Source organism: Carassius gibelio, chromosome B10 (genome assembly GCF_023724105.1).
Source record: "Carassius gibelio isolate Cgi1373 ecotype wild population from Czech Republic chromosome B10, carGib1.2-hapl.c, whole genome shotgun sequence".
Lineage (NCBI taxonomy): Eukaryota > Metazoa > Chordata > Actinopteri > Cypriniformes > Cyprinidae > Carassius > Carassius gibelio.
The window spans coordinates 17026839-17053543 of record NC_068405.1 but is presented as its reverse complement, the minus strand read 5'-3'; the positions used below and the strand labels follow the sequence as shown (position 1 = coordinate 17053543).

Below are 26705 nucleotides of genomic sequence, written 5' to 3'. Positions count from 1 at the left end.
TGCAAATGCTGTCAGCCCTTCGGCTTGATGAATTAGTGGGAAATTTAAGGTGAGCTAAAGGAGAAAGACCTTCCTCAGTATAAATGTGTGTTGTCAGAGCCGAAGTGTCACTCTAATCGTGTGTGAAATGCTAAACAAAAAAAATTGCACAGGAGTGGGAAGGTGGATGAGAAATCAATTAGCCAGTGAAGGTTAAAGGTGACAGCGTTGCACATTCACAGGCGCCTGATAAAGGGCAATAGTACGGAAATAATCAATACCCATCAGCCCAGCTGAGCTCAGACAACCGAAGGCCGATCATCAGTTTAGTTTATATTCCACCCTCGATGCTAAAATTCCAAAACCTGTCTATCATGCAGCATCCTCTAATAATATGGGAATTTGTTCCTGTAAAAGACCTATCAGGCTTGGGAGCAATTCATAATGGAAGAATTGGCTCCCTTTCAATTCATGAGTAAGAATTTAAATTGAATTGGCCCCAACTGACAGGAAGTTGAGTCAGAATTGAAATGATGGGAAGTAGAATTTACTGAACATCCATCCATCCCAACAACCCGCACCCACAAATCCATCCGTCCTTCCATCCATCCATCCACATATTTTTGAGTACAAGGGATCGACTTACTCAAATAATTAAGTAAGTCTTAACTCTTTTGAGTTTATCTGACCTCATTCAGGCACGTTTCTTGTGTATAAAAACTAGGGATGCCCTCAATAGTCAACTAACCGTTAGCCAAAATTTCAGTCGCAGCAAAAAAAAAAAAAAATTCCACACCAAGTGAGGAAATCACGCAGTGCGTGGCCGACAAATCATTAAAGGCTGGTCTATGTGGCAATATAGTAAATTGGGCAGGACATCCATATGTTCACCTAACATTCATCAACCTCAAATATGGCTTATCATCTGAAATATGTATGTAGTAGCAACTTTAAATACAAACTCAGTCTAATGTTAGCCTAGAAAAAAGTGTGCAGGAAAAGTGTTTTTGAGGAGTGTGGAAGCTGAATAGCTGAACAATAGCTTGGGCTACTAAGTGATAGATGGAGGCGATGGTGCGATCATCTCCTTTTTAAAATACTTAGTAAATTTTTGGTCATACAGATAACAGTAATTTATCTTTTGTATCTGCAACGACTCTAGGTTTATATGTGTGCACTCAGAATAACAATTAATCATTGCGCTTTTGTAAAATAATAAAAGCAAACATGATGCGCTTTCTGCTGTCTCGGTCTTTGAACTTGAGCACATCACTTCAAAACTCTGTATTCTTGCATTATTAGAGACATGAAAAATATATCTATGCAGAATGAAACTTTTAAATGAACCAATTCAAATAGAAAACAAATATTCTCTGATTATGTAATCCGTATGAAACATGCATATGCGCATACTGCGGAGATAATGAGCCGACGAGACGACTTCGTCTCCGAAAACAGAAAGCACTTGTGTAACAGTAAATTATTCAAACTTTAATGCAGTGTACTTGCTGTTTTTTTCTAACACATTCATAATTATAATATTTGCCTGTGCGCTGTTGCAAGTTTTTTTTTTTCATGTGCCTGAGCACTTATTAGGCTATGTAGGAAATTAAAGACTCATTATTATGATTTATTTGGTTTATTAATAAAAGTGTGACTAATAGTCGACTAATGCTTAAAATGAATGACTACTAGTCGACCAGAAAAATGTTTTGTCGAGGGCAGCCCTAATAAAAACATATTCAGAATGAAACTACCTCAACCAGTCTCAACCAGCGTTTTAACAAATGGCTACAATTTTTATACATTTTTACAGGATTTAAGTGATTTAATTCACAAAAAAATCTAATTGAAACTGTTCAAGGCCTTGTAATGTTAGAATGTTTGCTGCAGGGCAGATAAGACCAGCAGATTAGCATCCATCACAAAGAACCATTGATCAAACTCACACTAAAGGCAAGATTAAGCCAAGTTGCCACGGCAGAAAGAAAGCCAACAAGGTCTCATCAAAGAGATTGAGAGAGAGAAAATGAACGAGATGGAAGAATGAATCCGCCGAGAGATAGATGAGATGCACCCAGTGGCCACCCAATGATGCTCTTGGGAGTTTGAAAGGTCCTCATTTATATCCAGACACTCATTAGTGGAAAATGTACATTAGGCAAGAGAGGCTAAATTACTAAAATATAAATGTATATTTGCTCTTGATATGCCTGCATATCCCCCACAAGATAAGGGCTCTTCAGCACTGCATCAGATGTTCTATCATGCGCTTTAAAGTAACTCTGCAAGCGCAGAGAAGAAAAGGTTTCCATAATAATTAAGCTCTTTATATCCATCTCTCTCCGCTCAGAAAGACCGGAACTGAAACCTCTGCCTTCAGTTATTATGTGTATTTGGTAATAACCCTACTTGAGTTCTCAAAAGCCCTGCTTTGTGTCAAAACAGTCCTGAAATATGATCTTGATTAGTTTTGGTCAGGATTTTCAGAGCAAATCCTAACTGTTTATGGGTAAAAGTGTCTGTGTTGATTTTGTTACATATATCCAGCTAGGGTTACTATATGACCTTTAACTCAGTTTAAACAGAATTTATAGCTCAGAGTGCTGTTTTCATAGTAATGACACCCTACACTAACCTTATCTTCTTGTGTAGAACTGGTACCAGAATGTGGCACCATGTACAATATTAGCTATGACAGCTTTACTGCATGCCACCAGCAGTACTAACACACACGCAGTTCAGCTCCTTGGGAGACTCAAGTTTAGACTAAACAAATCTGCCACTGTCTAACTGTAGGATTGTCTCACCTTGGAGGAGGTGTATAGATTGCAGAACATTCCAGGAGCTCATATAGACTCTATAGGGGCCTTGATTTGTTGTGTGTGATCTGCAGCTTCATAAGTTTTTTTTTTCTCCTCTTCAGTTCCTCCTCAGATCGTGGTGCGTCCGCGGGATCAGATCTCTGCCCAAGGCCGTACTGTCACCTTTCTTTGTGGAACGAAGGGAAATCCCCCTCCTGCTGTGTTCTGGCAGAAAGAAGGCAGTCAGGTAAGAGAAAACAGCAAACAGATGCACACCAGGGAAACCTTACGGTGTCAGTGTCAAAACACATCAAGGTATGTGGCGGATACTTTCATTGTGCTTGCTTAAAGAAAGGGTCGAACTCTAGGGCAGTGACCAAGTACGGTAGTAAAAAACAAAGTACAGTTTTGAAAGGATTTGAAAACTGAATTTCTTACCGATTTTCTTAGTGTGAGAATTAAATGCAAAAAATTCTTGCAGATTGAAAATTCTTAAGCCACTCTATTTAAATTAAAATACTAAACTTATAGAAACAGTAGATAGTATAAAGAAAACGAATGATCTTGACATCAGTTATAGAAAATACATCTTCATTTTTTGAATTATATAATGCTAGTACTTTTTTAATGTGTGACCAGAGGGACCAAATTCTTCACTCGATATGTATTATCATGCAAGATGTTAGCACACTGTGGATCTATGAGTGACACTTCTGAGATTGTGAGTGGGAAGGCAAGTCTAGTGCCCATATAGGCTGGGAATCTGATGGATTTATTTTTCATCATCTAGCTGATCTCACCTGGAGGATGAGTTTCTCTAGAAGCACCTTTGCTCTGAAAACAAATTGTGCTGCTGTCTGTTTTTGAATCATATGTGTTTTCACTTGTAATAATGTGTGTCTGACATGACAGCAAACTTATGATTACATGTGACAATACATGTAACGTATTTGACAGCTGATCATGCAAAACAGGTTCTCTAAAATCAAATCAGTGTTGTGTGTGTTTAAAATCATAAACAAATAATGTGTTTCATACATAAATAAATTAATATATTATTATTATTATTAACTAGTGACCTTTATCAGTGTAAAACTAGTATTTAAAAATAATTCTTGTTTTTAATTAAATTTGAGCTGAGCATTTTATGTTTGGTTTTCATGATTATAAGAAGCAAGAAGAACTACAGTTTTTTTTTTATTACATTTTTTTATCCGTTCGAGGAGTTTCAGAGTCAAAGAGACAAAGAGAAAGAAATAGAGAGAGGATGCCTTGCAGCCAGTTTGGATACTGGTGACAGGCCATTCACCGGGGTAGAAGGAACTCTGGAATTTCTGCAGGAGCTTGTTCACGTTCATGTCTCCTCATTGGGTCAGAGGAGGATAGAACATGTCCCTGGGCCCAGCTAGATAACACGCTCATGTCTCTATTAATAAAGTACAGCAGAAGAAATGAAGATATAAGCCTCTGGTTGTTCTCGGAGGAAGCACTTGGAGGAAGGAAGCCAGTTCCCATATCCCTCCCTCCATCCTTTCTTAGATCCCTTCATCCTTCTTTTTTTGTCGAGCAGAGTGTGTCATAGACCAGAGGTGATCAAATATCCGCTGTACATCGGGCCATGAACTCTTCTCCAGTTAATCTCTCATCTATTCTTGCTTTTTCTGTGTGTGTATGTGTGGCCGATCTGTGAGGTCAGTAGATATAGAACAGAACTGAGGATGAGGGTGAGTCTGGTCTGAGCCAGAGGGCTGGGGTGAGCAGGTCACTGGATTATCCCCAAAAATGAAACAGTGACACACACACGGCCAAATAGGCACAATAGGGCAGCTGTCAGTGTTGCAGCCTCATGCTAAAGGAGGAAGACGCCTTAAAATCCTTTCGCCTTGTCTTTTGTGTATCTGCCATTTTTCTTAACCCCCCTCTCTAAAACACCAGATGAGATAACGCAGCTATTGTTCGGCCGTGAATCTCAGCGGTCAGCCAAATTTATACCCAAGTATCACAATGAATGCACAGCAATGTTCTATTGATGTAAATGGAAATCAAGCATGTCAAAGTCACTGTGATGAATCATAAATGATATCAGCGGACCGTTTATCCCATATCTTTTTTAAATATATTTGTAATTTGTATCAGTCACAAACAGTAATGCAACATGCATTAACTGAAAAAGCAATATGCCACAAGAGGCTGCATGTTAAAATTATTTTATTGTGATTAAGGGGGTTGAACATGGTAAAAACATGTTTGCACATAGTCTATAATGTGTTATTGTTTTTTATAAGATAACAGCAATATAATGCTTATTTGATAAGTGAATGCATATTGGTTTATAATATTTTATATGATGATAAATTAAAAATTTTAATAACTTGTTTTATTAATATACACTAATATCAATTAACTGTACTTCTATTAATTATAATAGTCATTATCTTGCCTGTTTATAATTGATGCATTAATATAGAGTTTAAGTAAGTAATCAGATTATTTTAAATCACTAAAAAGTCACTTTTTAATTTAGAAGGATATATTGGAGTTAATTTTTCAAATACGTAATGCCAGTTACTTTGTTGCCCATGACTTGACTGACAGCTCTCGTGTTGCCATGTTGAGAGAAATCAGGGTTTAGTGCAGAGGCGTTGTGTGTGAACATGATGATAGTGTAGTTCTAGATGAAATATGAACATGCATTTAATCATCTCACTGCACAAAAACTAGGGGTGCACTGATCGAGATCGAACGATGTTTAATGCGCATCTCGTCAGTAAAGCCGGTTCTCTAATCAGCTGTAAATTCCCTCAGGTGCGTGATTTCACATAGAGCCGCCGTTACTACACAGAGCCGTTGTTAACTGACTAGTTTCACAAATAAACGCTGATGATGAACGTGGATTTGCGCAGCTTCTCAGTTAACAACGGCTCTGTGTAGTAACAGCGGCTCTATGTGAAATCACGCACCTGATGGAATTTACCGCTGATCAGAGAACCGGCTTTACTGACGAGATTAACAATCGGCCGATCGTGATCGGTGCACCCCTAACAAAAACAGATTCAGTATTCCTCAAAATGAATAAAAACAGACGAATGCAAACTCGGAAAGAATATTATTCATACCTGCAATGATTAAATGTTAAATTAACCAATTTAATAAAATTTTATTAACCAATGTCTTTGCTACTGACCTTCCATGATCTAATTCAACCATACTAATAAGCAAAAATGGCAAATTTGGGATTCATTTTTGTTATTGCTGAATAGTGTTGAACGTTCTTCTCCTGCGTCATATTCTTCGTGCAATTTGTTTGAGCTGCGCCCTCTGCTGTACAGACACGTATTCAAAACAAGAACTTTTTTATATAAAAAAAAAAAACAATCAATCAAGCCCTGCCCAGATTCAAAAAGTAACTCAAAAGTAACGTAACACATTACTTTCCATAAATAGTTACTTAGTTACTTTTTTAGGGAGTAACGCAATATTGTAATACATTGCTTTTAAAAGTAACATTCCCCCGTCACTGTTGATGTGGGCTGGGGATTCATCTGCTTTTTAAATAATTTTAGATTTAGGTGGAACTGTGATTTTTTTTTTTTTTTTTTTTGGAAAAAAGACAGCAATTCATACGTTTTATAATGGTCTTTTGTGAGTTAAGCTATTTCTGAGTTATCTGAGATAGATAGCCAAAAAGCATCAACTGAAAATGTGATTAATCATGTTTAGTCTTTTAATAGCGTTTAACAGTGTTTGCGTGGTTTGACCAGGTCCTGCTGTTTCCCAGTCAGCCACCTTCACAGTCAGGCCGTTTCTCTGTGTCGTTAAGCGGAGAGCTGACCATTACAGATGTGCACAGCGAGGATTCTGGGTACTACATCTGCCAGGCCATCAGTGTGGCAGGCAGCATCTTGACCAAAGCCCTGCTGGAGGTGGAAAGCAGTGAGTAAATATTTCAAACTACCTTTGGACACACACACACACACACACACACACACACACATACAGTTGCCCTTTCAAACACCCCACCAGCTCCATCAAACCCCGGCGTTTGGCTTTTATTGATATTTTAATATCAATTTAACTACATTAAAGGTCCAGAACTGTACATGAAATTGAATTGCTTGTGTGAGGCCTTATCACAAAGATTTGAGTAATATTTTTGTTTGTGTTTGAACAAATTGCCTCTTCGCCCCGCCGTAGCCTTTTTGCACCAAACCGAAATAAATTAAAAAGTCTTCAAAGCTGCCCCAAATTAAAATTTCTGCTTCTGCAAATGAGAGAACAGCAGGAAGCTCTGGAGACGTAATCAGAAAGGACAGGGCACAATTGAGCTATGCAAATAACCTCGGGAACATATGCTGCCTCCTTCATGCTCCCCGGTAACAGGATAAACTGTTTACGTGTACTCCACGTGTGTGCGTGTGTACCAAACTGAGTCTAGGCACGTCACATGAAAAACCTTCGCCAAGACTCCAATATCTGCACAGTCTGCTGTAGGTTTGCTAAAAAAATCAGGCTTATAAAATATAATCGCGTCCCTGGCATGTTGGCATCATCTGACTGATGTTTGCTGTAATGTACTTACCTGAGACATGTTGAAATGGAAGGACATATGTATGTGCAGCACAGGGTCACTGCACCCAAGGATGGTTCTCGTGCCTATGAATTTCACATCGTGTAGAAACAAAACTCTGTTTTGTTTGAGCATACAGCCATCGTCGTCTCTCTGACCTCATGGTCTTTTCTTTTCTTACCGCTGTGGAGGGAAAATGTCAGAGATGCAGGTTGCCTTTCCCAGGTCCTTGTTTTTTCAAATGAGAATGCTAAAGTAACCGAATTGTCAATTATTTATCTGTGGACTTTTCTCCTTGCTTTGGTCAATAGACAGTAGGTTTTGCAGCTCTAGTCAAACAAATAATAAATTATTCATGGCAACACAGCCGTGTTAAGCCATCACATTGGTCTATAGAAAGAGATGTAGCTGAACGAGAGGAAATGGAAGAATAAATTGTAGAAGAACACAGGCTGCTGTAATTATTCTAGAGTGCCGTGTTGAAATGTATCATCATGCATTTTACATGCTATATTGCTGCGTACCTTTGAACTCTGAAAAATTCACCTGTCTGAAAATTCACTTTTGAAGAAAAGTGCAGTAAAATGCCATTTTCTTTCACTCAGTTCTGTAAGAGGTATATGTTCATGGTCACATAAATATGCTTAGAGAGTGGAAATTATCTTATGTAAATGTCCGTATGTCTGAGCTCTCAAGTAGCAATGTGTAATCTCACATCCACTGATGATTTCATAAAAACTACATAATCTTCTTGTGGAAATTTTGTGTAGTTAATACTGTGCAGCTTTAGAGTGCATTCATCTTTACCAGTTATTGACCCATAAATGTTGTACAGCAAGCTTAAAAGCACAGAATAATTTTATTATAACACAACACTGTCTGAAAAATGTGTTAAAGTGCATTTGGCTTAGTTTCACTATTCAATAACTTTATACAGTACATTCATTTCAAAAAGAGTTTATAGTTGTACCACAAATCATTTACATCCAAAGGCCTGTGTCATTGATCTGATTAAAATAAGATGAAATACTGATATTTTTTGTTTGGCAGGCTGTAAGAGTACGAAACAAATAGCCAGTTAAATCCAGTTATTTTATTCCCCATTTACTTTTACCTTCTGCTGAATGTTTCAGTGCACAGATGAATTTAGCACTGGACATTTGATACTTTTTTTTTTTAGTAATTGTATTTTATTTATTTATCATTATATGTCATATTGCATGATGATATTGTATTTTACCATCATGCTACTCTCAGAATCTCAATTAGCATAATCCACAGTGTGTCTTTTTCAACAATCTCTTGTGCATAATTTGAATGAGGTGGAAGATATGGAGGTGTTACATGTAAATATGGTTCTTGTAGCCCACGCGTCTCTTATTCTCTTCACCTTTAGCCCCATCCGACCGGATCCCTCCAATCATCCGCCAAGGACCAGCCAACCAGACACTCGCACCGGGCACTATGGCCCAATTGCAGTGCCACGTGATGGGCAACCCTCTTCCGAGCATCCAATGGGAGCGCGATGGCCAGAGAATCCTGGGCAACGACGAGCGCATTAGCCTAATGGAAAACGGCACTTTACAAATCACAGCCCTGCAGGTACTTCAGTCAAGATAGTGTTCAAGTGTGCTCACGAGGGTCTTTTTTTTTAGCATCTATGGCTTTTATTTTGTAAAATGCTAATACCCTGGGGATATTAACATATATATTTTTTCTCCCCAAATTGAGCCCTCTTCAGTGCATGTCCCATCACAGGCATCTCTTTTCGTTGACAGACACCATATGCTATCATGCAATATTCCATATGAGCATATTTCACTTGTCATGCATTTTCAGACACGCTGATGTGACGTTTAGACACAGACGATTTCTGTAAAATGCCACTGCCCCTATCCGATCAATGGCGGGGGCATAAAACGCACAATCGAGTTTACAGCAAACAGGCAGTCTTAATTAGCAGATCGATTTTAATACTTGCTCCGTGGACGGTTTCGGGGTGACCCAGCCGCTCATGCAAGAGTTGTGCACGGCGATAAAACCGGTAATTATGATTGTAATGGGAGTGTGTGCCGTCGTTAGTGTTAGCCTAATGAAATCCATTCCTCAAGGCCTCTGGGGTGTGTGCGATTGCAGGTTTCACCTGAGGTCGTGGCACTGCCGTGAACAGACCCGATGTGTTAATTGATTGTGCCCGGGAATGATTAACAGTCACTCATGCCTTAATTAAATGCTCATTCTGGGATATAGAAAGGTGGGGAGGCTAGCGATCTTTATGTGCTACTCTCAGCAACCTTGTACCCTCTGCAATGTTTGCATCACATTAAACGTGTCCTTGATAATCAGTGCAGTGTCTTTACAGACAGCTCAAGCCAAAATTTTGTGTGAATTGAAGTAGCAGCCTCATTTATCAGTGAGAATTTAAGCTTTTGTGTTGAGTTGTGTTTATTTGGCTTGTTAAATGTTGCATGCTTTGTTCAGATGGGCATCTTTGGCTCTGGTGTTGGCCCTGTCCTGTCTGGTCTGGTGCCTTTGTTGGCCCCCTTTAGTCCACGATTACCCCGGCATGATGGGAGAGCACAAGGGGGCACGGAGACTGGGGTTTGCACAGATGGTAGCATGCGAGTGTGTGAGGGAAGGGAGAGAGTAAGGGAGAGCGCTGTGAAAAGGTGCCATTATACCGGGAGAATCGCCAGAAACTGTCGGCTCTCGACTGTGCCAGGGGAGTGAGGGAAAAGAAATGTGAAAAAGAATGAGTGTGTGTCTGTTGGACAGAGAGAAATTAATAGCTTGGAATAGTTCATCCCAAAATTCGTTCATTATTTATTCTCCTGCACATTGTTCCAAACCTCTGTTTTTTGTTGTAAAAGGAGATTTTATTTTGAAGAGTATTCTGGGCCAGTATTTTTAGTTTAATGAAAAGTCAATGAAGATGGGACTGTCTAAAATGACAAAAGCAAAAGCATATCATATTACTTTTGCACAATATTTCAAGACTTCTGAACCCATATGATAGCTTTGTCTGAGGAACAGGCCAGTGTTTTTTTTTATGTATATTATTTATATGCTATTTAGTATTTATTCATATTTTATATTAGCTTTTATTTGATTTGATGTATTTAGGGGGGGGGGGGGGGTTCCTTCAGTTTTTACTTTAAAAAAATATTTAATTCAAATATTTATATATTTATATCAATTTTGTTTTAAAACATTTTAATACATTTGGGTTTTAGTTAAAATTTGCTCTTGTCACCTTTATAGGAGTTCGTGAAAGTAGTGGTGTCTAATACATGACAAATAATTATTTTGACTCAAATCTTTTCAATGAATCAAATCATTTAGTTCACAATTCACAAAATGTGTAATTGAATCAACTTATATTGAATCATCCTATTCATTCAAAGATCTGACTCAAAATAATATTTGGTTCTCTAGTTGAACTGACTCAAAGAACTGATTGAAGTGCCCACTTCAGAGAAAAATGATCAGGTAACTTATTTCAGTCTGTTGTGTGACTTGAAATAGAACACAATTCATGGTTCTTTTGAGTTCTTTTTGAACCTGAAAGCCTCAGTTCCAAATCATAGTAATTGCACAGAAAGAGAGACCAGCACGTAATTCAAAATATCATATTTTGTGTTCCACAGAAGAAAGACAGTCATTCAGGTTTGGAATGACATGGGGGCGAGTAAACAATGTCAGAAGTTTAATTAAAAGTTGAGCTATCCCTTTAAATAAGTAGAGGAAGCGGATGCATATTATCTAAATATTTATCTCCCTATTTCCTTTTCCACTCATGCATTTTTAAGTGTGTGTTTAGCGCTGAGCCCAGAGCTGCCATCTATGATTAATCAGTCGATGCCCAGTTGCTTACCTCTTTGAGCTCTTCCAGTGTTCCACCAATGACTAGCCAGCACAGCAGAGGTCTAACCAATCAGGTTATCCACTAAAAGAGGAAAAGGTCACAGAGAAAACTGTTTGTACACCTTGTGTTTCCTCTTCTCCTCTTCCCAGGAGAGATTTATAAGTGACCAAAATAACACTCTCAACAACACACTCCTGTACTGCCTGAGGATATAAAGCTACTCTTCAGTACATGGGTTCAGTTTCAGACAAGACTTTGTCGGGCTTTTCTACTAATATCTGCTGTTTACGTCAGCTGCTGTTTAATTCATGCTTGCTAACATGCATCATGACACGTAGAAATGAGATTAAGATGAAACGGACACATCACAAGTAACCGACAGCAATTGGAGGTCATGGTGTGTGGATGTATGTGTGCGTCCTCAGACGTGTCATCGGTGCCCCTGAGCTGTCAGCACTATTAGATCGCTGTCATGGAGAGAGAGAGAAAGAGAAAAGCTTTACTACATCTCTCACTGTCGTAAGCGATTTCTGCCTGGCTTCTCCCCTTGGCCCAGTGGTAAAAATTTAATGCCCTTCGCCCTCCCCACCGCTCACCAGACTGTCTTTGTATTTCCTTTTTCTTTCTGCACATTCAGTACACCCGTGCTAACTCAGATGATAGACACAAATATGTTAAATCAAACTGACAGATGAAAATTCACTTGGGTTCCCTCAATGGAAAGCTTTTTAAACTTACCAAGACACTAGTATGAAAACAATCTCAAACTCTGATTAAACTGTACAGTGTGGTTTGCTACTTTAAAGTGTTTAATGGGTCAGACAGTTGCGTATTGATTTCTGTTTAATGTTAATTGCATACACGACCACTCAAAAGTTTGAAGTCAGTAAGATTAATTTTTTCTTATTTAATTTGAATGCATTACATTGATAAAAGGTCACAAATAAAGACATTTATAACGTTTCTATTTCAAATAAATGCTGTTCTTTTGAACTGTCTATTCATCAAAGAATTATGAAAACACAAATGTTTTCAACATTGATAATAAAAAATGTTTCTTGAGCACCAGATTAGCATATTAGAAATATTTCCGAAAGATCATGTGACACTGGTAGAAAAGACTGGAGTCATGAATGATGAAAATAAATTATATTTAAGATATATTAAAATAAAAATCACTATATATATATTAAAAAAAAAACGATTTTATAATCGGTAGTGTATATTAGTGTAGTAATAACGGGGTTTGACTATTAAACTGACAATTGATTTCAATGGAATTTGCTGTTAGCATGTTTCAAACTAATGATGTGCTACTCTAAGCATATAAATACATTATGAACACAAATATTGAATGAAACGCTGTACTTTAATTAGACTGAACTATTTCTTTCATACTTTTCAGTATTGAATGAATTACACATATTTGTTATAGAAATCAGGAGATTTTCTCAACTCGTCCACCGTCTCGAGTGTATTTTTATGCACGTGTCGCAATGCACTGCGGGGCTTCATTCTTTGTGAAAGATACTGTTTATAGTTTGCCTGTTATAGGAGTAATTATTTTGTCTCTGCGTTAGGTACATTCCTATGATGCTGTAAAAAATATGCCAACATACGAGCTCCCTGGGTTTAATAACAGCGCATTATTTTCTTCCTGTCTCTTACTTCAATAGTAATAGGAAAAAATAACTGTTGATCCTGTATTACTGCAAAATAATAGGCAATTTCGAGGAATTTGTGCTCATTTGTCAAGATTTCCACGCTGCTCCGAGCAGAGTGAGGCAATGCATTGTGCTTGAGTCGATCCATACAAATGCTGACCCTGAGCCTGTTGTTGCTAGGAAACGGACTCCGGGGCCTACACCTGTGTTGCCTCCAGTTTGAGTGGAGAGACGAGCTGGAGTGGTGTACTCACAGTAAAAGGTAAAAAAAACACACACACACAAGTGCTCCATCATCACCTTTATGTGTCCTTATCCTTGACAAACTGCATCATATCATCTTCAAACTGAGGGAGCCGCTTCCATCACAAGTTTGCTCAGTAGATGCATGCATCCATTTACTAGAGTAGCGCTGACCTAAGATCAGATTTGTCCTGTTCAATATTGTCTTCTGTTATTATGTCCTATAAATCTAGACTAACATGGAAACAGCAAGAGTTTTCTGATAGATTCTGCAAACAGATCCATAGTTCACAGAATGATAACTTGAACCAGTATTAAGACAGCATGCTTATATTCTGACCTCATCTTTACAGAGAGTGGCGGTCTCTCTGTACCCCCGGTTTCAGAGCCCTACCAGCTGCCCGGTCCACCTCAGAAGCCTGTAGTAACTGATGTGAGCCGTAACAGCGTGACCCTGACCTGGCAACCGAACGCACATGAAGGCGGAGCGGCGGTCACCTCTTACATCATCGAGGCTTTCAGGTGAGCTGGCGTACTCTGTAAGAGTCTCCATTCTGTTTGTTTTCCTTTCTACCCAAGATAATATTGTTTCATGCCAGAGGCTACAACAGGGGTCTATTCTTCATTTTTTATTAATTCACTGTCACTGTCGTCACTGGTCAGCCGTGACAGACGGGGTAATAGCACCGCATGGCTGCCCCGTCCCTGACCCCTTCCCCCCGCTCTACTGTTCCTCACAGTCATGTGAGGACAGCTACATCCTGTGCTTACATATCACATCCTGCCTCCTACAAGAATCAGTCCCCTCAGGCGGCAACCTACTGCCAGAGAGATCTAAATTAATAGCAACTGTATTGGTGTTCTACAATTGAATTTCTGACATGGACTGGAGGGCTTATTTAAAGGGGATATAGTTTTATGAATTACTGAATTCTATACGTTTAGGTTTCTTGTGGCAGTTTAGTAATTTAGTTTTACTTGACTGCATTCCACACTTTTATTAAGAGGTCTGCAACAGTGCCTGTTATGTAAATGGCCTCAGTTTTGATTAGCTAACCTCTGCATATTGGCGTAGCACACAGTGTTGTTCCTTATGGCAGGCTACGTTTTTGGGCAGTTAAGAGCACAACGTTTTTTTACGGAAGCCCATTTCCACCACTAAAAAAAAAAAAAGTGAATTGCTAGTTTTTATCTTATGATCCTGACTTTGATATAATTCTGATTTTATATCTTGTAAATCTTAATTGATTTATTTTTTTGCTTTCGCAGTTCTGTGAAAGTCCAATTCTGATTCTGATATGTTCTTAGAATTGTTCTTAGATATAAGAGTTTATATCTCACAATTCTGAGTTTATTTCTCAGAATTGCAACTTTCATATCATGCAACTCTGACTTACTTTCTAAGAATTGTAGTTTAAATATCACTTTTTTTTTTTACTTTTTCTCAATTTGCCAGTTTATATCTCGCAATTCTGACTTCATAACTCACAGTTGCATGTTTATTTCTCAAAATTCAGAACATTTCTAGATGTAAACTCACATTTGTGAGAAATAAGTCAGAATTATGAGATAAAAAGTCACTTCCAAAGACAGGCTTCCATAGTTTTGGCATCATAACAATTTCAGAATTATTTTATTTCAACATAGTTTTTATAAATGTGCTTGTTGAACCCGGCTATGCACAATAATGGAGATTCAATGTGTGTGACAGTCATAGCAAAATAATTAACAGTTATTTAATGAAGGTCAATTTTTGGATCTTGCATCTACAGTACCAGTCTCATCTGGTTTATTTCAATTCATTCGGTCATTTTTAACAAATTTTCTGAATTTGATTTTGCTTTCTAGACCAATCAATTAACCATGCTTATTTTATTCTCTTGGCAGGTCTAATAGGATATATTTATATATAAGAAATGCTTCAGTTTTTACTTTTATACAATAAGTTAAAAAAAAAATGCTTTCAGCTTTAATGTAGTGTGACAGTAAAACATGGAAATTATTTATTTTGTAATGATTTGCTTTAATATTATCAAAAAGGCCAATTATATAATTAGTAATTAGTGTTATCTCACACAGTATAAATGGGTTTGTAATACATAAAAAAAACAAGCTTTTTATTTTCTAAAAGAGCCCCTCATACAAGGATCATCATATTTGGTGTCCAGGGCAACCAAAAAATAAATAAATAAATAAAATCCTTGCACTTGCTTGTTTTAAGTTTTGTTCAGTCTTCTAGAGGTTTGTTCATAGAAGCATAGCTTGATAAATATTCTCACTCTGATAGCTGAGGGTCTCAGTATGACATGCTAATGAATTCAAATGTAATCCGCACTGACACTTCTTTAAGCTATTGTAGGCTGGCTGAAATGGGGCTACCTCTAATTACAGAACCAAGGTCCTGCAGTCCTTAGAGGGAGGGCAGACAGCAAACGGGATATTCAGCAACGAGATGTAGAGAGCCACACACACATTTTCATTCTTTCTCTACCTCATATACACACCCTATATCTTTGTCCTCTCCCTTGCCCCCTTGGGTAACAGTTAGCATGGCCCCACATCCTTAAAATTGATTCTCTATCGAATGCTGTGGTGCTTAAAGGGGTGTTTGCTATACACTTTCCTTCCCTGAGGTGCTGTGGAACAAGTACGGAGAGCTGGGAAAGCGAGGTGGAGAAGAACTGAGATTGAGGGAGGGGAGGTTTTAGGCTGATGACACCTCGATACAGGGGGATAAAGGTTCATGTTGCGGCCCACTTTTGGAATATATGCATGTTTATGCAGGTGTTTATAAGAGCCCATTGTCTGTTCCTCAGCCTTTCCCTGTTTCTTCCATCCCAGCTGATAGCAAAGTGACCTTGGATTTATCGTTCCTATCGGTGAGCTGCTGAAGGAATATTTATGAGGTTCCCAGCATTTATGGCTTGGCCTAATTGTGCAGGTCGAGCTTCTATTGGCTTTGTGTCTGCTGCAGGAGTTGCCACCGGGGGAAAATAAACCTTGAACACACCACACGTGACTGTTGCTCTAAACAAGGATGATGGTTAACCACAGACAAGTGAAGAGGAATATCCCAAAGCCTTTTGGCACAGACAGATGTCATTGTTTATTAGATGGGGATGCATGTTTCAATGAATCTTGCCCACCTGTATGCCACATCTAAGTAGCTCTCTTGATTCTCATTAAGTCAAGTTCATATCATGCCTCGATGTGATCTGGATGTAAAAAAAAAAAATCAGTGTTCTTAAATTCTGTACCGTCAATGTTTTCAGTCTGTTTAATAAAATCTCATTTCAGTATCCAAGGTGATTGTTGCATTATGACAAGCCTAGTCTGTGCCATAAATAAATCGATCACCGCAGAGATCTTTTTCTGGTCACGCCAAGCACTGTCAAGCCAAAGGCTACAAGAATAGCATCACAGAAGAGCTGGGTCATTAAACAGACACATGTAATGACAGTCAAAAGAGTGCAGATAAACATCTATGACACTGACTTTGCTGTTAAACCCTCCTCTCTCTAATGGTGTGCAACAGCTTAAGGACAAATGTAGGACAAAACATTTGTGTATTGATGTTTTATTCAGATTAAGCTGTATTAATCTGCCAGTGTTGATACTGTAGAGCGTAAACACGTATGGTATGAAAGTTTCTGTAAATGTGATGAATGATTAATGTAGTAATATAATCTCTATAATCTTTTTGTCCGTTTTTTCAGCCAATCAGCGGGCAGTACATGGCAGACGGTTGCAGATTTTGTGAAACTGGAGAAGCACACGGTCACTGGACTGTCTCCGAATACAGTGTACCTGTTCATTGTGCGGGCGGTCAATGCTTACGGCTTGAGTGACCCCAGCCCCATCTCAGAGCCTGTGCGCACACAAGGTCTGTACGCTGGAGACCAGTCAATTTTAGGAGATCTTTACAAATCTGTGAACGTGTAATACAGATTATATGTTGTATAACTGTAAGTATACGAAACAAATTATATGTGAAGAGCAAAATAATAGTGCTTGTTTTTACAGATTATATATTAATCAGTTCCTTTCAATGTGGATAGCATCTAATCATGAAGCATCTTTGCACCAAAAGCAGAAAAAATAGGTTTAATAAATAGTGTGTGTGTGTATATGTATATGTTCATATAGACACACGATTTAAAGATGTTAATTTGAGGTGTTTCTTGTCGTATTTTGCAGATGTCAGTCCTACAGGTCAAGGTGTGGACCATCGGCAGGTGCAGAGGGAGCTGGGAGAGATGGCTGTGCAGCTTCACGAACCAGCCCTGCTGACAGCATCCAGCGTGAAGATCAGCTGGAACGTGAGTGCTGCTAATATCTGCCCTCCAAATCAGCCCCTCGCCGGCCTTATGATTCTCCTGCCGCCTCACTTTATCTCATTTTTCTGTCTCGGTCTCCCTCTCCCCATCTGTCAGGTCGATCGTCAGTCTCAGTACATCCAGGGTTATCGTTTGCTTTATCGTCCTGTCGGCGGCTCCTGGTCCCAGCAGGAAGTGAAAGCTGCAACAGAGCGTAGCGCTGTCATCGCTAACCTGCTCAGAGGCACGGAGTACGAGATTAAAATACGACCCTACTTTAACGAGTTCCAGGGCATGGACAGCCGCCTGCTGACGTTTCGCACGCCAGAAGAGGGTGAGATATCTGCAGCCCTTTCAGTTTCCATTCGATGCACTTCAATTTAATTTCGTTCTAATCAATTCAATTCGGGTTCATTCAGCCCAGCCCGACTCAATTCTATTCTGTTGTACATAATATGAAGATGAATCGCTTCATTCAAGCAAATAAAATTATGGAGAGGGCTAATGTAGATTTACTATTAAGGACACTCACTTCTCAAAATGTTAGTTTAATTGAATTCTCTTCCAGTTCCCAGTGCCCCCCCTCGTGCTGTCACCGTGGCAACAGTCAAGCTCAGCAACAGCTCAAGCATCAGTGTATCATGGCAGCCTCCTCCCACTGAGATGCAAAATGGAGTCATCCAAGAGTATAAGGTATTTGCTAGATTGCAAAAGTCATTCAACAAAACATACTTAATATATCCCAACCAGACACGTTGCAAAAATAAACTTGTGAAAGTAAAAATGCTGATAATGATATGTCACAATACATTTAGCATATTATTTGATTTGATTATTAATGTTTTATATATATATATATATATATATATGTTATTTTTTGTTGATTGTTTTATTAGTTTTTCAATTTTAAAGTCCTCAACATTTTTTTTATCAAGTGTAAATTTATGTCCCACTCATATTTTCTTGATTAAATAAACATTACTTACACTATCAGAGGTGGGATTTATAGCATCAACCAATCACAGCCAAACATAACCAGTCATATTGCCATGGAGGCTTTGTTTCCTCTTACATGACTTTCCCCCATTAATTCTCAATGACCCCCCAGCAAACTCACTGCACGGGGTTCTGTTAAAACCCAATGGGCTCAGGGGACTCCTGCTGGAACTTTTCCTGCTAGTGTCTTTCTTGGTGTCTTCTGTAGGTGTGAGTCTTACAGGTCAAGGACCAGGTTAGGGCACTTAAGTATTTTTAATTTCAGATCGAATCTCTTTTCAGGTTTGGTGTCTGGGTAACGACTCTCAGACGCGCTACCACATCAATCAGACAGTGGATGGAAGCGTGCTGACAACTTTATTAAAGGGGCTTTTACCCGGCGTGTTGTACCAGGTGGAGGTGGCCGCAGTGACCAGCGCAGGAGTGGGCACACACAGCCAGCCCGTATCTGTGCTTATCAGTGAGTACTCGCTGAAAAACCAGCCTTGACTATTAAACTGAAAGAATTAAAGAGTAGAGTGAGGGGCTTGTGGAGTTGAAGTACTAAAGAATTGTGTAAATTCTCTTTGATTGCTTTTTAAAGTCCCGCTATGAGACTAAATTGCTTAATTCTTTCCAATAAGCTGAGTCCTATTAAGACATTCTGTCTGAGTAACACTTTGATCTTTCTTTGCTCTCTTTTCGTTCTCTCTCTCCTATTCAGAATTGCCCGCAGAGCAGCCTACAGTCACAGGTGGAGGCAGCGAATCTGACGAGAATGTAAGTCTGGCTGAGCAGATCACAGACGTAGTGAAGCAGCCTGCCTTCATCGCAGGCATTGGCGGGGCATGCTGGGTAATCCTTATGGGATTCAGCGTGTGGATCTACTGCAGACGGAAGAAGAGAAAAGAGCTCAGCCATTACACAGCATCATTTGCATACACACCTGCGGGTATGCACACACATATCACACCAAATGACATTTGACATTAAATGATGATTTAGCGGTGTTATTTTAGTATTATTATATACTATTTAATTTTAGTAATTTTAGTATGAAAACTTGTTTTATTTCAGTTAGGTGCCAAGGCATCTTTAATCTTTTTTGTTTCAGCTTTTTTTTTCTGTTAATGGAAATCATTTGTTATGGTCTGAGTTTTAGGTAACAGTCACAACATATTCTTTCATCTCTCTACAGTTGGTTTCCCACATGGAGAAAGTTCCGGACTTAATGGAAGGTAAATGGTACTTTTAGCTCCTTAAGCATTAATTCAGAGTGTAAAAACAATGACTTTAGTTCATTCTATATTTATTGATATGTCTGGATATGTAGGCCTGGTATGATGGGTGCTAACATAGGAAATTACCCGTGGCTGGCTGATTCTTGGCCAACTACCAATCTAGTGCACAATGGGAAAGACTCGGTGAACTGCTGTACATCTAAACATGACACTCCGGAGAGATACTATAATGGTAAGACTCGCTTTTATAGAGCAACACCACCGGCTGTACTGTTAAATTCATTTAACACTAAGTTTCCACAGCACAGAGTCTCATTAATTGAACCTTAATTAATTTACCATCACTTCCTCAGAGGCGGGAATCTCTAATTATCTTAACCAAAGCGAGAAGTACAGCACAGACTCCAATGAAGGCCCCATCTACAGCACCATTGATCCCACCAGCGAGGACCTGCGCAGTTTCTCTGCTCAGTTCTCTCAACATACCACTCCCTACGCCAGCACTCCCATCATGCCTTTCACCAACCAGGCGCCCTGCAGCCCTGAACAAGATGGCAGCCACTGGATGACTCAGCCTGGAACCTCCAATGCTCAGTATGCCCAGCCAGACCGCTCCAAGACTGATAACGGTATCTTTCCAGTCTTATCTGTTCCCTTCAGTGCTAATACGAATGTTGTGCTTGGCTATGTTACTTAAGTTTTTTTTATATTATTATAGTACTATTACAGTGCTTTGATTTTTATATTTTCAGTTTTCATTTTAATTGTAGTCATTTTATGTTCCTTTGTCATTTTTATTAGATTTTTTAAAATTTATATTTAGCTTTAGTCATTTTAGTGTTTAAACTTATTTCAGTTAGCTGCCATGTGAATGTTTCTATTTTTCTTTACATTATATTTTAGTTCAAGTTTCCTAAAATGTATTTTACATTTTATTTTTTAATTTAATTGTAACTTTAGTTAACAAAAAAGAAAAGAAAAAAAAGCTTAATATAGATGCTATTCACAAAATTGCTTGCTTTTTCTTACAGTAAAACAACCAAAGCAGAAGTTGATTGGGAAGCCAGTGAAAACGCCATCTCTCAACTGGATGGATGCGTTGCCGCCGCCACCTCTCTCTGGAGATCTGGACGAGTGTGAAGAGGAAGATGATAATGAACTAATCCAGGACATGGGGTAACGTTCACTGGAAGGCTGTAGATTTAACTCATTGCTGTGCCAGCTGAACCAGCCTGAAAAATAATGTTAGCGTTATTTAAACTAAAAAGCCACAATTTTGATGCTGATGGTGATTTGACATGTTATTTTATCTTGAGAAAAACTTTAAGCCAGTTGAGTAGGTCAGTTAATAGCTGCCCAGAAAGTGTCTCAATCAGGACTTTGGCAGACAAAACAAACCTCAAGTCTCACACACACAATTCATTTTAGTTTTTAACTTCATTTCCATGTCTTCAAGACGACATCTTTAACCAATTTGCTGGCTAGCTGGGAACATGGCCTTACTTAAGGTTTAAGGTTTTGCTGATTGTTCCAGGAACAGTCTCAGAATTCTCAGGGCCGGAGTGGTTTGATTGCCGTTGACAAGGCTGTATATAGAGGCTAACAAAGTTAGCGATATTCTATCCTCGAATCTGGCCTGTTTCCTCATGATGGCCTGACTGAATTATGTTTTCTTTTCCTGGTCTGTATCGCATTAGTTCCTTGTTAGAGAAGCGCGCGGTCAGCAGTAGCCACAGAATGCCCCGGCCGCGGGCGCTGACGGGTAGAAACACTCTTATTGCTTTCTGCTGCCACTTCAGCCCAATGGCTGCCCGTAAGAGGCACTAACAAGGACGAGTCACATTAGTCGCAGCGGTTAACCAGCCTTGGCTCACAGTGGAGATCCGTGAATCCGATAACCTTGACATAGCCTCCCGCAGTAACCACATTAGCCAGTGATAGGTACAACCCTTCTCAAGTTCCTTCCTCCGAGCATCAGACATCGTTCAGGGCCCAAGCACGCAATGCAATACTCACAACCAGACTGGATTTTCATGACTAGTTCTCAAAAGTGTGATGATGAGCTAATGAATCATAAGGTTAACCTTTGTGGCAGCCCAAAGGCAAGAGCAGCAGCTCTGTTGCTGCAATATGATTATAATTTTAATAACTCATCCTTCAACTCAGCAAGGCCCGAGAACTCAACAAAAATATCAAGCAGCCACATAAACCAAGGGCATGCCGTGTGTAGGTGTCATTCAGCTCAGCGGTTTGCCCTCAAAGTGCCCAAAGCATAACATCCAGTCAGTGTCACTCAAAATGCCACTGCATTTAACTTCTTTTCCATCGCTCTTGCATGGATTGTTCCTGCGAGGGCTAAAAGATCACGCATATTGTTATCTGGAGGCCAGGCTGACTCTTTTGACCCAACAGCAGTAGGAATCAATATGCCACCGGTTGCATTGACCCGGTGATTACTGCAGCAGGCAATCATAATGAGTGTGCCATGATTGATTTAACGCAGAGGTGCTGGAGTTACTTAACCCTCTGCTAAAAATGAGGGAATTTAGTTATAGAGCAGAAATAAAGTCACTTATGCTCCCACTTTAAGTGAGGAGTGCAAAGAAGTGATAAGAAAAGTTGATGTTATATTTATAATAATAGATAAGTGGTGGGTAGAATATGTGCTGTCAAATTTGACGTGTTTTCAATATGTTTATCATCATTTAGAAAGATTCTAAAGTCATCTAACTGTAAATATTATTGAAACCTTTCTTCTCACTCAGGTCCGATGAAGAAGAGTGGTGTCCTCCTCTCCCGGATAGGACTTACCTCATGGACGGCGTGACGGAGGACAGTCCCGTTCCTCCTCCTAGAGGAGAGGCTTCTTCCCCCACCACATCCTACAGCCACCAGTCCACCGCCACCTTAACCCCATCTCCCAGAGACGATGGCCACTGCCACGACATACCACGTTTGCACCAGCTCGAACAGCCACAGATAGCACGGTGAGACACGTAAAACTTCAAATAATATTTCACAATTATTGCATGCATTAATTTTTTTTTTTTTTTTTTGTCAGGTCAGCATTTCAGAGTTTATTCCTCTTTTATTTCCCGCTTTTTTGACAGTTTGAGATGGGCATTTGTCAACAAGATTTGCTTGCTATAAACTTTATTTGATAAGATGCAGCATAAACAACATTTGCTCTAATCTCGAGGCGACGTTCGCTTAAAAATACTTAATGTGAGCCATCCTTCATCTTTCAGGAAACTGCTCTCCTGAATTAATAGAATAGTTTATTTGTTTTCATTCTCTTAGGAGAATTTTTTACAGTGTTTTTATTTGTTCCTGCGGAGAAAACTTGTTATATGAATAATTTATTCCTCTGCAGGTCCGTATTTGTAGATTATCATGGCACGGAGCAAATTTTGAGACTCTCATTAAGCTTCCTGCTGGATTGCAGTTGCGCCAAGTATAGAAAGATCATTTACTTTTACAAAGTGCTGATCTTGGCCTACTGTGTTTTCAATTTAAAATGAGTTCATATAATAGTGTTTTGTGTGCCGTATTGGCTGCAGATCTGGGTTAAAACAAAGAGATCTGTTAAATGGGGCGCATTTCAGTTAATAAATATTTAGCAAATTTTCATGCTGTCCAACTTTGTTTTAATTGGCCAAACATTTTCTCTTTTTTTATGGACAGCCGGTTGCCATGCGGACCTGTGCCTGTGCCACGAGCACCAAGCCCCCCTCTAACCCAGTCCAACCCAAACCTGGCGGCCAATCAGGAGTGCCCTGACAACACTGTGCCACACCGCTCAGCACACAAGCGGGATCTGAGCCAAGGAGCTGCCCAAAGTGTAGAGAACATCAGCAACACCACACCAGGTGTGTTTCCATTTCTATATAAACATGCCACATAAGTTTTGTTGCTCAACTAAAATCCAACTTTCATGATCACAGCCATATTTAATTAGAAATGTTCTACCTTCTTCTCACCTCCCCCATCTTTAGGTCGAGTGAGGCCCTCCGCAGACCACACACCGCCTGGGCAGAAGTCCAAGGTGAAGAAGAAAGCCTCCAAGAGTGGTCAATACCGAAGAGATATACTGCAAGGCGGTGAGTTACTGACCAGGCCTGTTCTAGAATGAAGTTAGTTAATCATTTATCCTGCTCCCGCATACTTAACATGCTGATCACATCTCTGCAGATCTTCCCCCTCCACCAGAGCCGCCTCCTGAAGATGAGGTCGACTGTGCTCAAGTAGGGGGATTTGAATGTGGGCAGACATCCCTCGAGAGAGTGGGCAGCTCCCATTCCTCCATGGAGAGGAGAGAACAGAGCACACCCAACCGGAAAAACTCCTCTCATAGACGAATAGACGGTTAGAGCTGACACCTGACAAAATAACTTAAATACTGTAAAAACATTTTCTCTCTTTAAGGCACAAGCATATATGTTTTTTTATGTATATGTGTGTATATGTAAGTATATATAGGGTTAAATAGACTGGGCTTTTTTTTTTTGGAAAGTTCTATTCTGTATCAATACATTTGTGAACCCTAACATTTTGGTATTGTTTATATTGCTCACAGCAGAAGACGATTTAATTCCTTACAACAAGCCCAACTTCCTGTCTCGGGGGCAGATGCCCAACAATTGTTCCACAACAGGAAGTTCATCATCACGGGGGTCAACAGGATCACGGGGGCATGGAACGGGCAGGAAGAAAAATGATGTAAGACCATCGTCAGTAACTTTTCTCACATATAGAAAATCATTTACTTAATCAGTCACTAAAAAGAACAGCATTCAAGAGTAATATTTACAATTAAATACGCATTTAAATGATTTATTGTAATTCATTTATACACATTACATTAAGACTTGTTTTCTTAACAGGCAAATTGTTCAGCTGTCTTTTTTAATGCTTAAAACAAGAAAATATCTTGCACAATTTTTTTCCTCAAATAAATCCATATTGTTTTTAGGATGCTTAGATATTTGTAAAGTAATTCAAGACAAAAACACTACTGATTAAGATAGTGGTTTTAAGTGCATGCTTTCAAGATTAATCCTTGTCCTCCCAAATCTTAACCCTAATCCTAAATCTCAAACATTAGCCAAGCTTAGTCCGACACGGCCTCGCAAACACGTACGTTAGTTTATCTTTTCTTAACACACATTTGTTGGTGAAACAGAATTGAGAAGTGTGGACGAGTCCATCTGGCTGTTCAGCACATAGTGTAAGTGTTGTGTAGACTGTAGAGGCACAGGACTTGTAGCCAGCAATCAGACACTTCCTCTGAAGTACATTCCCCACCGCTTGGAGAACTTATAACAGAGTGATCTGTCTGTAAAGTGATTTTTCTCATATCAAACACTTGCACGATTATTTATAACCAAGTTTTTCATGTCTCAAATACAAAAGTCATAGACATACTTAGAAAATGTTGTCATATTCTTACTTACTAAATCTGCTGTATCCACCAAAGAGCAAATGTCTGTACAAAATAAGCATATTTTTATTCACTGATTATTATACCATAATGTTTGTACATACATATATATATATATATATATATAATTATTATTTTTTTTTATACAGTATCTCCTTATTGACTTGAATAGTTGTGTGATGTGAACTGGGTTGTGCATATCTTAGGTCACTCCGTATGGGCTGAAGAGTCTCTTCAGATGTGTGACCCTCTCTCAGGTTACCCCCTCTGGAACATAAAAGACTGGCCAAATAAAAGAGGGCGATACGTTCCCTGGGGAGAGAGTTTCGGGTTACCCCGTACTGTCATGGTGGTTAACGTTATCATTCCAGTCGGACAGAGAGCGTGAATAGGTGCTTGACACAGAGAAGAAAGAAGGGGTCTGCCCCTGAGATCGCCTTTATTCTGCGTTCTCAGATCTCGTCGCGTCACATGATGAAATCCCTGCTACATTTAGTCATCTGTAGACATACCAAACCAAAAAAGGCTTTCTTTTGTCCTGAGAGAGGCCACAATTAGGAGCTTAATAGACCAGCTAAGCTGCTTGACCAGTTTAAATGGCCAGTTAAAACTATTAGCTACCAATGTAGGGTATATTTTGACATTTACAGTGGTAAAGCTGCTCTAATGACCAGCATCTAACGTATAAAACCATCTATTTGGTCCAAACTGTTCTAAGCTGCTTTTAAATGCCAGTATTTGCATCAAAGATATTATTCTGTCAACTTTAAATAAAAGTTTATCTTTTCTAATTCAGATTTTTCTCCTTTGCTTCTCTTCCAGGAGATGAGATAAGGGAAGGCTGTGAGACGCAGGAAGTTTTACTTAGACATCCCTCCGTTTTCGTGCGGAAGCTGAAGAGAAGAACCTAAGAGAAGTGGATGAGTGTACAGATTTCAGAGCGTGAATCTGGAACTTTTGATTATGTTATGAATTATTATTGTTAGTTATTTATGGCCTTCATGGGGGCATGTTTCATCACGCTGTCACTGTAAATAATCATCCGTTGAAGCTTTTTACATGGGGTCCAGATGCCAGGAAAGAAGAGTATATTGTATTTATACATGAAAGAAGAAACAAAATCATGTTATAAGCTCCGATATTATAGATAAGTTAATGTCTGAATGTGCCAACCTCTTGTAGAAATGTATACAGCAGCATTTCAAAGCATTATAATATTGCACTCTCGTTGTGTTGGAGAACAACAACAACAACAAACAAAAAAAAAGAAAAAAAAAAAATAGAAAGCACAATATGTGTTGTTTGACCAGCCAGCCTCATGACCTAACTGAGCCGAGGACGCTTCTGTCTGTCCGTCTCGTCTCCGTCTGTGGATCCCCAACGTTGCAGTCACAAGAGAATGTGGTCTTTTTTTCCCCCTTTCTTTTCAAAGCCAAGAGAGTTTGTCTTTTGACGACTGTTGTGAACGATTGTACTTGTCTTTTTTTAAGGAGTGTTTTGGAGATCATGAGGAAATGTATTTCATTAAAAAAGAAAAAAAATTCTGTTCCTTTGACTAACTTTTTGGTAGTCCTTGTTGTTTTGTATAAATAAAATACATTTGCTGAACTA

The 26705-nt window shown here is 39.1% G+C and overlaps 1 protein-coding gene across 6 annotated transcripts in view; it reads left to right on the top strand.

Annotated features, from left to right (window-relative positions):
• Nucleotides 1–26705, top strand: part of robo3 (roundabout, axon guidance receptor, homolog 3 (Drosophila)) — a 128739-nt gene extending 102034 nt beyond the window's left edge. For 4 of the 6 annotated variants that reach the window (XM_052567912.1, XM_052567914.1, XM_052567916.1 and 1 more), the window contains 21 exons: nt 2906–3030; nt 6545–6716; nt 8747–8952; nt 13060–13141; nt 13476–13644; nt 16839–17005; nt 17320–17441; nt 17556–17772; nt 18007–18131; nt 18717–18894; nt 19138–19365; nt 19612–19651; nt 19747–19886; nt 20008–20283; nt 20686–20830; nt 22420–22641; nt 23339–23523; nt 23650–23754; nt 23846–24019; nt 24231–24373; nt 25917–26705. In XM_052567912.1, coding sequence (XP_052423872.1) covers nt 2906–3030; nt 6545–6716; nt 8747–8952; nt 13060–13141; nt 13476–13644; nt 16839–17005; nt 17320–17441; nt 17556–17772; nt 18007–18131; nt 18717–18894; nt 19138–19365; nt 19612–19651; nt 19747–19886; nt 20008–20283; nt 20686–20830; nt 22420–22641; nt 23339–23523; nt 23650–23754; nt 23846–24019; nt 24231–24373; nt 25917–25928 — 3233 coding nt within the window. In that variant the 3' untranslated portion in view covers nt 25929–26705. The remainder of the gene's footprint in view (nt 1–2905; nt 3031–6544; nt 6717–8746; nt 8953–13059; nt 13142–13475; nt 13645–16838; nt 17006–17319; nt 17442–17555; nt 17773–18006; nt 18132–18716; nt 18895–19137; nt 19366–19611; nt 19652–19746; nt 19887–20007; nt 20284–20685; nt 20831–22419; nt 22642–23338; nt 23524–23649; nt 23755–23845; nt 24020–24230; nt 24374–25916) is intronic. The other 2 variants (XM_052567913.1, XM_052567915.1) reach the window with 1 other exon arrangement.